The sequence below is a fragment of the Capra hircus genome, chromosome 1 (genome assembly GCF_001704415.2).
Source record: "Capra hircus breed San Clemente chromosome 1, ASM170441v1, whole genome shotgun sequence".
NCBI classification, from domain to species: Eukaryota; Metazoa; Chordata; class Mammalia; order Artiodactyla; family Bovidae; genus Capra; species Capra hircus.
In genome coordinates this window covers 66,642,319-66,656,169 of record NC_030808.1, presented here as the reverse complement: position 1 = coordinate 66,656,169, position 13,851 = coordinate 66,642,319, and the positions used below count along the sequence as shown (strand labels likewise).

At 44.4% G+C, this 13,851-nt stretch overlaps 2 protein-coding genes across 4 annotated transcripts in view; one reads left to right on the top strand and one right to left on the bottom strand.

Annotated features, from left to right (window-relative positions):
- Window positions 288-9,414, bottom strand: DTX3L (deltex E3 ubiquitin ligase 3L). The gene is made up of 5 exons (XM_018045665.1): window positions 9,204-9,414; window positions 7,985-8,190; window positions 3,964-5,496; window positions 3,324-3,541; window positions 288-2,462 (listed from the first exon to the last, which is right to left on the bottom strand). Exons 1-5 carry the CDS (start codon window positions 9,391-9,393, stop codon window positions 2,393-2,395), a joined length of 2,217 nt encoding a protein of 738 aa, XP_017901154.1. The 5' UTR covers window positions 9,394-9,414; the 3' UTR covers window positions 288-2,392.
- The window catches only part of PARP9 (poly(ADP-ribose) polymerase family member 9), a 30,147-nt gene continuing 25,546 nt past the window's right edge, over window positions 9,251-13,851 (top strand). Inside the window, exon 1 of one of the 3 annotated variants that reach the window (XM_005675028.3) lies at window positions 9,251-9,581. The gene's annotated coding sequence lies outside the window, so the exon portion shown is untranslated. Of the gene's footprint in view, window positions 9,582-10,115; window positions 10,236-13,851 lie in introns of those variants that run through there. The other 2 variants (XM_013963262.2, XM_013963273.2) reach the window with 2 other exon arrangements.

Here is a 13,851-nt window from a genome sequence, read left to right as displayed (position 1 = left end):
ACAGGAGATATGGGCTCAAGTCCTGGGTCGCGAAGATCACCTGGAGGAAGGCATGGCAAGCCACTCCAGTATTGTCTGGAGAATCCCATGGACAGAGGAGCCAGGCGGGCTACAATCCATAGGTCACAAAGAGTTGAACGTGACTGAAGCAACTGAGCACACACACACAAAACCAGGCAAAGGCATCTGCCCAAGTGGCATGCTGCACACTGACTGTATTGCAGGAAACACCCAGAATCTCAACCTTAGGAAAAAGAAAACGGAAATGGAAAAGAACACAGGCAATATGCTCTTAAAATGGAAATAACTTTATTTGTAGCAAATGTTGATAATAATACCTTCCACAGAGCAAAAGCAGTGATCCAAAGGCTCAACAACCACTCACACTATGAAACTTGCACACACGTTGCAATCAAGGATCCAGATCTTAGCAGGAACCAGACTTTTCTTTTTTGAAGCAAATTTAGCTACAATATCCACAGACACAAAACAACTAATTATAACTCTAAGACTTTAATGAATCACCAAAAACTAAACGTCTAATCTGATTTGAAAAAATATATATATACCATTTACCTTAAATTTCCTCAACTCTCTAAACAAAGAAAAAAATTCTGGGGTTTAAAATTTTTCAAATAGGACTTCCTCAGAGGAAATCTACTTTGAGTACTGTGCAGGAATCCATTTCTGAGAGAAGCTCAGAATAATAGGAACTCCTCAGCCTTCTCCATGGAGAAGACCCCTGTCAGAGACAGTGCAACTCTGGGCACAAAAGCCTTGGAGTCACCCTAACTTCTTCCAATTACAGCACCGCTACTTATTATGGGACCTTTGTCAAGGTACTTACCCTCTCTGCACATCAGCTTTCTCAGTTATAAAATGGGGATACTAATAGTATCAATAGTCCAGATACAAAGTTCTTATAAAGGGGACAAAATAAATACATATCAACTATTACTGTCTGACCAACAAAATTATATGCATGTGTTTTTAAGAAAACAGCATCTCATTCATCATTTTTGGAAAAAGACTGGAACATGGATAACGAGATAGTTTGCTATTAAAACTTGTGAGTTGGAAAACCATTTAGAAGTACATTTGGCATGCTGACATTCCTTACAGTAGGCGCAACTTGAGCCTTTTCTCTGTCCAGTCATTCTGAGGGAGAAATAATTTAAAGGAGAAAGCATGACATGGTGGGACTTAGCAAAAGGAAGAAGAAAGTGCTGTGGGGGCTACAGTTACTGAGAAAATGATAGTCTATGGACATTTTTGTGATTTATATTTTTGTGATTTTGAAACTCAAAATGGGGTATGCATAAAAGTACAATAATATCCAGAGAGAAAAAATGCCCAGAGATGTGTAGCATTACTATGGCAGGGGAAGCGCACACCATTTGGCAGATTAGAAGGATCAGCAGGGAGCAAGGACAAAGTTTGGCCATTCAGAGTTCAGAGGCCATGAGTTCTGGAGTAACAAACTCATTTTCCCCAATAAGTGGTAAGGACTCCAGAAATGGCTTACAAAGCCAATGGCTTCCAAGAGCTCTGCCAAAGATTTAGGGGATATATATTTCTCTGCTGGGTTATTAGCAATTTGAGTCAGGCAGCAAAAATTCAGTAAGCATCAACTATACTCCAGGTTCTGTGTCCCAAACACTGGTGGCTCAGATGGTAAATCTGCCTGCAGTGCAGGGGATCCAGTTTTGATCCCTGGGTCCAGAAGATCCCCTGGAGAAGGAAATAGCAACCCACTCCAGTATTCTTGCCTGGAAAATCCCATGAGCAGAGGAGCCTGGAGGGCTATAGTCCATGGGGTTGCAAAGAGGTGGACATGACTGAGCAACTTAAAGAGAGAGATTCCATTTATTACCAAAAGTTGCTCAATTTCTGTCCTGGACACCTTTCTGGCCATGGGATAGGGAGAGGAATGTGGTTCTCTAATTTTTCACAACCAAAGCCTTCCTCCCCTCCCCTGCCTCCATTCAGATTAGGATTTTACTCTTAGGATAGAGTTTAAAGGGCAAACAAACCAAACTAAAGGACTATCGCAGAGATAGCAATAAAAGGAGGATCAATTGGCATCGAGTACTTCAGCTGAACAACACAGAAGGTGATTTCAAACTCAGCACTTCACCCCTGTAACCCCAACAATGATGACATGTGAATGAGGTGCAATACCTCTGCAGCAAAATTACAAAGATCTCTGGGACTTTTTTCATCCATAAAATGTAACACTCCAGAAATGACAACCTTGCATATACAAACCACTTCTTGAGATGAAAAAATGTTTAAGGTGTTTTTACACAAGGATTTAGATTAGAATTTACTCTACTTCTTCAACTGCGCCTTTTGGAAGCTTGGCTTGAGACATCCTTTTAATACAGTCTTTTTACTCAATTCCTTTATCCTTCAGCTCTTGTTTGACACGTTTCAGATAGTGAGGATCAGGGTAACCATACCTGCAGAAGAAAAGATGCCCTTAGTTTCACCACAGATGTTTTTTAAAAAATCTGTACAGTAGGTCCTTGACATTAACATTCAGAGGTGCAGATATTTACAAACCATCCTGAAGGCTGATGACTGATAATCATTTGTAAGTGTGCTGAGGTGAATCATTTAGCTGGTGAATACGTCTAGCTACCTGCCCAGGATCTGCCTTCTAACAAGACTTTAATTTCAGCTCATGGTTAAGCAATGATTCTCATAAAGTTATAATACACTGTATTTCTATGGAGGGTAATCATTTTGCTATAGGAAGATTTTCAAATTTGGGAAATTAAGTCAGGATATATTCCCTTTTGAATACTAAGGGTCTGAAGTATTCTACCTGAATTTCATAAAGAGCAATTGGATTGCCAATGATACAACTTCCATCACCATTAACTAAGACTTTTCTAGAGTTCTATTGGTCAAGTGAATTTAGGATCTCTACTGGACTCATGGGAAAGGAGGGCAGAAGAAAGGGTGATCTTAAAAGAAGGCAAAGTGACATTCCTAGGATCTACCCTTCAAATAGATGTGGAGTATTAAAATTATATCAAATTAAATCACCTTAGATACCATTTATCTTGCATTCTGAAGATCCACTGCCCTTTGATGCAAAATTTATGAACTGTACGATACCTTGTGGTTGGAAGGTAGAAGGCCATGGGAACCAGTCTTTCTGTCTTTGAGATTATCATCCCTGATTAGCATCTGTCAAAATACTGCATCCAGTCTCAGTGATATAAACTGTCTCCTTACAGTCACATCTTCAAATTGCCATGTTTTATGACCTCTAAATTCTATTTAGCAGCCATTCTGTTTCAAAAGGTTCTCACCTTTGTGGTCCCCCAGTCCTGGACGTTTTGTGGTGGATATCATTCCATGTAATGACACCTGAGACTCCTGATGTTCGAGACTCCCCCACTGTGAAAATCAGTTTTTGGTCAAAGGCCCTACGAAGCAGAGCCAAAACCTCGTTTCCTTCCTTGTTATCAGGCAAGTATGCAGTTCGCTGTATTCCCAAAAATATCGCCCCTGGGTTTGGGTGCTCTTTCTGTATGAAGGCAAGAAAATGTCACATGAAAACATCTGTGTCTAAATTTCACTACATGTGTAGATGTGTTCATATGCAGATAGAGCAAACAAAAAACAAGAGCACTGAAGGGAAGCTCAGATTCCCCTTATAATTCATATTTCTCCTCTTTCCCCAAATTCATTCTGGGAATACAATCCTCCTTCCAACGCACAATCACCACCCACCCCTTCTCTGCCTTAATAGACAAGAAAGATACCTGTTATCAGTAAACAAAGTACTTTTTACTACTTACAAAGTTCACTTTATAAGCATTTAAAATCCTTTCATATGACCATGGAGATAACTGGGAAATCTACTGCCAATTGGTAATAGAACAGTCCCTGTGGCTCTGATAATCTCAGTTTACCGGAAAGAAATCCATGGAACTCAGAAACACTTACTGTTTGTATGCCTCCTTCAATATTATAAGTAATTACAATGGTGCCACAGTGTTCATAACCTGGAAGTGACTCTCTTACAACAACGACGCTCATTCTTCCATCTGGCTGATTCCCTTTCTGGACACCATAGGAAGTCTGGCACACAGGACAGACTGGCTTATATGAGAAGGCTTCCTGGATACAAGGCCTGCAGAATTTATGCTTGCACTTTGAGAGCACGTGTTTGTTGCTAACAGTGCTCAAACAGATGACACACGTGTCCTGTTCCTTATTCACTTCTGACACCTCAGAACTGGCGGGGTGCTGCAATGTTGGTGAAGCTGCTTTAGAATTATGACCATCAGTGTCCATGAGTGTTTCATTCCATTTCTCTGTAGCTGATGGAGACACTCCACATCTGTTTAAGACATACTGTTTTGCCTTTGTAAGATGATTTGGCAACCCAATCAAAGTCATTGACTCTTGATTTAGCACAAAGTGTATATCTGGATGCCTTTTCCTAAAATCATCAGAGAACTTTGCCCCATGTAAGTGTTTTCTCTCCTTGCCCAAAAGTTTCAGGGAAAGAACTTCTCTCGTAATCTGACAAGAGACATGTTGATAGGTGTCGATGAAACTTGAATAAGCATGTATGGATAGATCCAATCCCTTGGTTTTGGGTTCAAATTGAATGCAGGTTTTCTGATTTATCCCCAAAATGTTACTTTGAGTGTCGTACTTTTTTTCTATCTTTGATATTTCCTGGGATAATTCTGCTTCTAAAAGCTTATAGTGAGCGGTATCAACCTCAATTCCCTTCATCATGTCCTTAGGAGTCAATATTTTCACAGGTGGCTTGACAAGACTTTCAAAATTCTTTGAGGCAAGAAAATGTTTGGCAGCTGAAATGTCATCTGCAGTCCCAAGGAGAGTTAATTCTCCTCCTTTCTCCTTTATGAGGAGCTTTGCAAACTGGTGATTTAACTCCTCTTTGATTTTGGTTGCCTGCTTACTGTCTGCTAGGATAACACATTCCTGCTTCAGAGTCTCTACACACTTCTGAAATTCTCCGACAAAATTCTTGAGAGCTGCTTCGAGGTGACCTGATTGACTGGAGGTGAAGTCTAAATAGACCATATTCGGAGAACTTGCCTGACTTATTTTTGTACCAAATCTTTTCTCTATGAAGGCTATTTTATCAGGCCAGGAGTGTGTGAAGTATTCAAAGAAAACCAAGGGAACTTCAAAATGGCTGCTTCTTTCTTCTGACCTGCTTTCTGGTTCGAAGGGAGAAACACAGCTGTTCCTGTCCTGCTGACTGAGTGGCTCCCTCTCTGATGTCAAAGGGGAAGATTCATGTTTCTGCTCCCTTTTCAGGAGCTGGTCACTTAAGAAGCCATGTACTTTTTCAATATCTCTGAAGTTACCACAGATTTTCTCAGTTCCATCATGGTCCTTCACCCGTGCGACGTTGGGGCAGTGAACAGCGATGAGATCCCTTTGCTCTTTAGAGAACAGTTGACAGTTCAGTTCCGCCGTGACAGTAAGAAAGATCTGAAATTTTAAAAGGGAACAAATGAAATATGTTAAACATCCAGGTCTATGTTCTCCTCTCAGTAGAATGTCTAGAGATGAGAGAAATAACCACGATGACTTCTTTCGGTTCCTTTCTGCAGAGCAGGCACTGTACTGCAGCCCAGAGGCACTCTTGCCCTGATGAAACAGCCAACTCTGTTTGCACACTGGAATCGCCCAGGGAGAAGAAAAAGCTGAGGCCCAGGCCCATCTTCAGAGATTGTGATGTAAATGTTGAATCTGGTCATTAACATTTTTAAACATTCCAAGGACAAAAAGTCTGGATTCTAGAGCTGCCACTGTTGGTTTGACCTTGGCAAGTCGGGTGAAGGGTAGGCACTTCATTTTCTTGGTAAATTGCTATGTTTCTGACTAAAGGGTGTGAGCCTGGGAGGGGGCCATACATGTGAGGATGAAATTTTTTCCTATTATTGTTTTTTCTCTCCTATGAAAATCCCATGGACAGAGGAGCCTGGTAGGCTGCAGTCCATGGGGTCGCTAAGAGTTGGACATGACTGAGCAACTTCTTTCACTTTTCACTTTCATGCATTGGAGAAGGAAATGGCAACCCACTCCAGGGTTCTTGCCTGGAGAATCCCAGGGACGGGGGAGCCTGGTGGGCTGATGTCTATGGGGTCGCATAGAGTCGGACACGATTGAAGTGACTTAGCAGCAGCAGTAGCATGCTCCTTCTTTAAAAACAAAACAAAACAAAAAAACTAATCCCCTAACTGCATGCAATGTTGCTAGTCCCTCTAAACCGCGGCCTTTAGAAACTCAAATATGAGAGAAACCCCAGATTAGGCAAAAAAAAAAAGGACAGTGGCAAATTGAACATAATATAAACATAATATAAAAGCAGGATTTCTAATGTTTTGTTCTCCCTCAAAATCTTTGCATAAGCTGTTCCCTCCGCATGTAACACTTTTCTTCTATCGTCCTTCAAAATGTTTCCTGAATCCAGCTACTCCTCACACCTCCATCAGGATCACCCAGAGTCCAAGCCAATGTCATTTGGCACCTGGCTCACTACAGCCCCTCCTACTTGGATTCTGACCTTCCACTTCCACATTTTCCTAGACTCAGTCCTAGACACAGCAGCCAGAGGGATCCTTGAGAAATGTGAATCAGCTCACTCTACTCCTCCTGACCCTCATCCCTCAAAGACCAGACTTCTGCTACCTCTTCAAGGTCCTCTCTCACTCTCTTGCTCTCTGCCCTCCAGCCACAGTGGCCTCCCTCCTTGAAGCTTCTGGGCTCGGGATGTAAGCTCCAGTCTGGGTGTGTTGGGGGTGGGGGTGGCTGTGTCAGCTTTACACTTGTTACTTTCCCTCTGCCTAAAATCTTTTCCCCCTAGAAATCCACTTAGCTAGCTCCCTTTCTTTATTCGTGTCTCTACTCAGAAGTCACCTCATTTGAGAGGGTTTTTTCCCCGATATCCTATTTAAAACAGTAGTCCTTTACTATCATTTATCCTGCTTTATGGGCTTCCCTGGAGGCTCAGTGGTAAAGAATCCACCTGCCAATGCAGGAGACGCAGGTTCAATCCCTGGGTCTGGAAGATCCCCTGGAGGAGGGCATGGCAACCCACTCCAGTATTCTTGCTGGGAAAATCCCATGGACAGAGGAGCCTGGAGGGGTACAGACCATGGGGTTGCAAAGAGTCGGACATGACTGAATGACTAAACAACGACAAATTCTGCTTTGTTCTTCTTCCTAGCAGATATTTATCACTGGCAGATATTTTATTCCCTATCTATATGATTACTATTATTATCTGGTTCCCTAGAAGGTAAGGTCCCTGAGGGCAGGGTCTGCTTGTTCCTTTTGGCTCCTGTGACAGTGCCTGGCACATAGCAGGCAGCTGATTCTGATTTGTCAAATGTCTCTGCATGGCTGGTCCCTTCTCATCATTCAATTCTCAAGCCAAATATCACCTCCTTAGTGACTTCCGATCAGAAATAACACAAACTCCTTCTCTTTCCTTGCCCCAGCCCTGTCACTCTCTAAGGCAAAACCCCCATTATATTTTCTTCTTAGCACATATCACTCTCTGAAATGACTTTAGTTATTTTGTTTACTTGCTTATTGTCAATGTACTTCTCCATCCCCAGCAGGGACCTGTCTGTTGTGTTTATCTCTGTGTACCTCTCAGCTTCCCTGGTGGCTCAGATGGTACCGAATCTACCTGCAATGTGGGAGACCTGGGTTCGATCCCTGGGTTGGGAAGATCCCCTGGAGGAGGGCATGGCCACCCACTACAGTATTCTTGCCTGGAGAAACCCCACAGAGGAGCCTGGCAGGGTACAATCCATACGGTCACAAACAGTCAGATATGACTAAGCAACTAAGCACAGCTGTCTCCCAATGTCTACAACAGTGCCAGGCTCATAATAAATCCTCAGCAAATGGTCCTTGGACTGGAGAGGAAGTTGCAGGGACATACATAGCTCCCTTTAATACCCACCTTCTGGAGACAGGAATCCACGTCATTATGAATGTCCTTTACATTTGGAGGCTTCTCATCGTGGCTTGCCCCTTTTTGTGACTGTGTCGAAGACGACATTTTGGTCTTCTTCTCTTCTGCATTTTCATTGGGTTCCAGGAAAATAGTCACAAGTTGGTTGTCAACCACAATTTGGTGCTCTCCTTTTTTCAACACACCATCCTTACCTTCAGTAGAGATATTAAATATACACATACACATAGAAATGAGAGCAATTTCAAATAACCCTCTTACTCATGCATCTGTACCTTGCCCCAGCACCCTCACAGTAAGGGCTGCTCCCTGCATCCTGGAATGGTGGGTTAACCAGAGGGTGAGGGGCCTAGTCAAAACTCTAAAAAAAAGAAAGTTACTCAGTCGTGTCCTACTCTTTGCCATCCCATGGACCATACAGTTCATGGAATTCTCCAGGCCAGAATACTGGAGTGGGTAGCCTTTCCCTTCTCCAGGGGAATCTTCCTGACCCAGGAATCAAACTGGGATCTCCTGCATTGCAGGCGGATTCTTTACCAGCTGAGTCACCAGGGAAGTCCCAAAACTCTAAAGAAGGCAGCTTAAGTTATACTGTAGAAAGGAAAGCTTAATGATGATGGAATATCATCCACTCTTTAAAGGTCACGTTCCTGAAACTGTCATGAGTTTCCCATTTCAATGTCATGGAATAATGCTCATCATAAATCAAGTGAGAGGAGCAGGAATCAAAGAGTAGATTCAGGTTTATAACTACATATATGTTTGCTGACACTCAGAGGAAAAGGCCAGGAGGAAATACACCAAAATATTCACATTGTTTTTCTCTGGTGTGTGTTTTCTTCTTTATTATTTTCTCCCCTTTCCTTAGTATCTGTAACTCTTGCAATTCTAAAAAACGAATCAATGGAATAATAATGGAAAACATCAAAGTGGGGCGTCTGGGGCCGGTACGGGTGCTCTGACAACACGGGGACACTGGCAAGTAGTAACCAGACCAGAGACTGGGCACTTCTGGGCTGTGTCCTCTGCGTTGGGGTTGCGTCTGTCAGCAGGAGCCCCCACTTCCTGGCTCCCAAAGGACGGTACCAGACTTTCTCCCACCCTCTCTCCTAGATAAGCTTGAACTGGGTCTGCATGGAACGCCCGGGGGGGCCCCTCCAGGGAAGGCGGTTGCCACCCCCCCCCCCAGCCCCGGCCCTCAGCTCACCCGCCCTTTGCTCGAACTGCACCCGGAAGGTGTTCGAGTTGGGGTCGCTGCGGTCCAGGGCCACGACGGTGCACTCCCCGCCGCCCGATTTCCGGCTCTGGAAGTACTTTTCCAGCTTCCGTTGGAGGTGCTTGGCGGGATGGGACACCCGCACGAGCAGCGGGGACGGCGGGTCGAGGCTCGAAGCCATGGCTGTCCGCTCGGGGATGGCGCCGCGAGTGGCGGCGACGCAGCTGGGCCGGGCCGGGGCCGGGGTGCCTCCGCCCCGACGTTCTGGGGCGCAAAGTTTCAGTTTCGCTTTCCCGGAGCTCCTTCTCGGTTCCTGGCAGAGTCGCACCCCCTCCTCTCTTCGCCGCCCTCCTGGCCGCGGACTGCCAGGTGAGTAGGTCCCTTTCTCTGTTCCGCGGGGGGTGGGCGCAGAGGCTTCCCGGGGGTCCTCTCCTGGGGGCTCGCGCCGGGGGCGGGGAGAGGCGCGCGAGGCACGGGCGAGTCCTGGGCTTCCCTGGGGAGAGTGGAGACGCGGCAGATGCTCAAGTCAGATAAAGTTTCTCCTGAGTTTGTGATTCCTTTTAACTCTTATTGTTACTGTTATTTGCAGGGAAAATGTAATTCACATTCTAAGTTCAGGTTAAACTTAACCTACATTCCTAAAAATTTGAATTTGTTCACCTGAATTATGCCATATCACCTGTTACCTCTCTCTCACTCAGTGCTTTAGACTGGCTCTTGGGGCTTTTCCGCCCTCCTTTCTCCATTTAGCCAACAATGCTGGACTTCATGGGGGCTTCCTTGGTGGCTCAGGGTTAAAGAATCCGCCTGCCGATACAGGAGACCCAGTGACACGAGTTCCATCCCTGAGTAGGGAAGATCCCCTGGAGTAGCAAATGGCAACCCACTCCAGTATTCTTGCCTGGAAAATTCCATGAACAGAGGATCCTGGTGGGCTACAGTCCACGGGGTCGCAAAGAGTCAGACAGGACCGAGGACGTGTGCACTGAACTGCACGGCTGCCCTGTGTACTATGGAATAAAGGTGAGAGCTGAGGTACCACACCTCACCTGCTGGTAACTGGAGTCAGACTTGGGACTCAAGAAGGAAAATCTCTCAAAGCCCTCAAGAGGACTTTGAAGTAAAGCAGAATCTTAAAAGAGAGAAGGAGAGGGAGGGATGGGGCGCATCAAAGGCACAGGGACCACGTATTTGAAGCACAGAGGTAGCACGTAGGCTTTGGAAAGGATGTGACGGATAAGGGAGATGACAGAGGAAGGGTCTAGTGGAATAGAATGTGTCTAATAGAAATATTGGGCTTCCCTGGTGGCCCAGATGGTAAAGAATCTGCCTGCAATGCAGGAGACCTGAGTTTGATCCCTGGGTTGGGAAGATTCCCCTGGAGAAGGAAATGGCTACCAACTGCAGTACTCCAGTATTCTTGCCTGGAGAGCTCCAAGGACAGAGGAGCAAATATAATGTGAGCTACATATTAATTTAAAATTTTCAATAGCTAGAATTTTTAAAGTACACACATGTGAAAATAATTTAGGTTCTTTTGCTCACAGTATCCTAAATTAATCATTTCAGCATGTAATCAATGTTAAAAACTTATTAATGAGATGTTTTACACTCTTTTTTGTCATCGTAGGTCATTGCAATCCAGTGTTATCTCACATTTGCATCACCTTTGAGTTGTGTTTAGCCACATTGCCACATTTCAAGTGCTCCAGAGCTGCACGTGGCTAACGGCCCGCACTGGACAGCACAGTTCTAGATGTCGAAAAGTCTTAAAGATCGATAGGGAGATATGGAAGACAGATAAGTAGGGCAAACGAGAGAGTGATTCGTCAGATGTGCATTTTAGAAAGGTGGGGTTGGCAGTGATGTGAAGGATACATTTCCATGCAAGGGTGAATGGAGGTGAAGAGGCCAGAAATAAAGTTTTTGTACATGTCTGGTAAGACTGGAAATGGGTGAGTCTTTATACAGAGTAGTTTGGCTGTACTATCAGAATTATGACTGCATATTCATTCTTATTTTGCAGGTGCACTTGTAGGAATTTGTCCTGTTGATTGATTAGTACCTGTGTGAAGTGACTTATGTACTAAGTTGTTCTTTACAGACTTTTTTATAATAGCAAAAGATTAGGAACCACTTAAGTGTTCATAGGGCTTCCCTGATGGTTCAGATAGTAAAGAATCTGCCTGCAGTGTGGGAGACCTGGGTTCGATCCCTGGGTTGGGAAGATCCCCTGGAGGAGGTCATGGCAACCCACTCCAGTATTCTTGCCTGGACAATCCCCATGGACAGAAGAGCCTGGTGGGCTACAGTTCATGAGGTTGCAGAGAGTTGGACACAACTGAGCGACTAAGCACAGCACATAGCAAGTGTCCATAAAAGGGGTTACTAGTAGTTGAATAGCTTACAATGCATCTATACGATGGACTATAGGCTAACATGGAAAGATCTCTAGGATACCTTAAATGGAAAAGGCAAGATGCAGAATAGTGCATATTAGATGCTACCTTTTGAGGATGGGCCCAGGCTCTGAGGAGCACTCTGACCAAAGCTGGTGTCCCAGAGCTTCCTCCCCAAGAGGGCGAATGCCCAGAGGTGAAGGAGAGTTTGGAGAGCATCAAGTAGTGCCATTCCATAGCACTGAAGTTCTGCGGGAGCGTTAGGTATGTAAAGGGGAGGCTGGGAAACTGAAATTTCAAAGAGACCCTTGGACGTCAGGCTGAAGAGCTTGAGCTTTACCATAGGCAATGGAGTCTGTTGAAGGTTTTGAGCAGACAGTGCTTCTCAATAAATGTCTACTTTATGAGAGTGAAAAAAAAATGCTACCTTTTGTGTAAACATGCCCCTGGAAGGATATTGACAAAGCTAATAGCATTGATTGCCTCTGGAAAGGGGATTTAGTGAGGGGAGTAGGAGGGAGCCTTTTATACGTTCTGAATTTGAACCAGTAAATGTAACCTGTTAACTGTTCAAACAATAAAGCATAAAATAATGTACATTTAAATCTTTAAAGAGAATGTTTTGCCATAGCTCAGTCAAGGAGCCCTGAAAGCTGTGAAGTGGTATCCGTGGGCAAGGAGGGTAGGGCCATATCTAAAAGTGATTTAGGTGGCCAGGACCCTGTGATGAACTGAATATGAAACAGAAGAGAAGATTCTAGATTTCTGACTTGAGTAGATAAATGGTGTATTGTTTACCAAGCTGTGGAATCTAGGAGATAAAGCATGGATTTTGGAGGGATTGAGTGAGGGTAGGTAGCAATGTGGGGAGTGGAGATGAGATTATGGATCCAGATTTTCAGAGGCTATGTTTGAGGGAACTATGGGACGTTCAGGTAGACTTGAAAAATTCGGCTTAGGAGAGCCATAGCCTAGAGTTACAGGTATGGGAGTCATATTTGCAGCTGGTGAGTTGAAGTCATGAGAGTAGATGAGATCACATTTGGAGAGTATTTAGAGAGTTGAGACATGCCTCTCATAAAATCCCGCGACAGCTGATGAAGGTTGAATCCAGTTGAAAGGTCTGTAGAGGCAAAGTGAGAGGTAACAAGAACCAGGGGAAGATGGCATTGGAGAAGCCTAAAAGCTGAGGTTCAGGAATCAGATCATGAAATGAATGAAACTATAGAGAAGAGCCAAATAAAGAATAGGAAAGAGGAGAGGAGAGTCCACTGGGGTTAGCCACCTGGAAGACACTGATGAGCAGTTTCAGAGAAGGCTGGGGGTGAACTGGGAGCCAGACTGCTGTGGGCTGAGCAGGCAGATGGACAGAGAGTCAACTCCTTCAGCTGCCCATGAAGAGAAAGGAACATAGTGGGACCAGCAATGAAAAGTTGGGAAGGCTTTTGTTGCTGTTGTTGCTGTTAAAATAGAAGAGATTGAGTGTTTGGGGCCATATGCTCCTTTCCTTGTTTCTAATTACTTTGGGGTTAAAAGAGTGCCGCCCCATACTGACCAGTCTGTCCCAATGCCTTAAAAACTCCCTGATGCCTCAGTGGTAAAGAACCTGCCTGCAATGCAGAAGATGTTAATTCCATCCCTGGGTCAGGAAGATTCCCTGGAGAAGGAGATGGCCACCCACTCCAGTATTCTTGCCTGGGAAATCCCATGGACTGAGGAGCCTAGCGGTCTACAGTCCACGGGGTCACAGAAGAGTCGGACACGACTAAGAGCTAAGCACAGCATAGCATATCGAAAGCAAAAACCCACCGGAAGCCCACAGCAGAAGCTCAGTTTTCCTTCTTTTTGTGAAAACTGCAGTGCCCTCTGGAGGCAAAAATGTGTCTTCCCCTTGCATTTTAGGATTGTACTTGGACTTGCTTTTCCTGACATTTAATAATAGTGCTCTGATACTGCAGATAGCTGTACAAAATTTTCCTTTTGCAAAAGCATTAGAAATGATTTCAGAGGCCCTCAGGTGACTAGGTGGCAACAGGTGTGAGCAGCTGTGTCTTTAAGCATTTTTATTCTTATTCTCCACAGTCTTTAATTCTTATGTTAGAAAAATCATTAAAACGTGTTTTCCCAGCATTTCTGATTTTTATCCACATAATCCCCTTTATAATTAGATCAGGGATATTTATCACAAATTCAGTAATGTACATCCCCACAGGCACAAATACAGTTTCCTCTTCAGACAC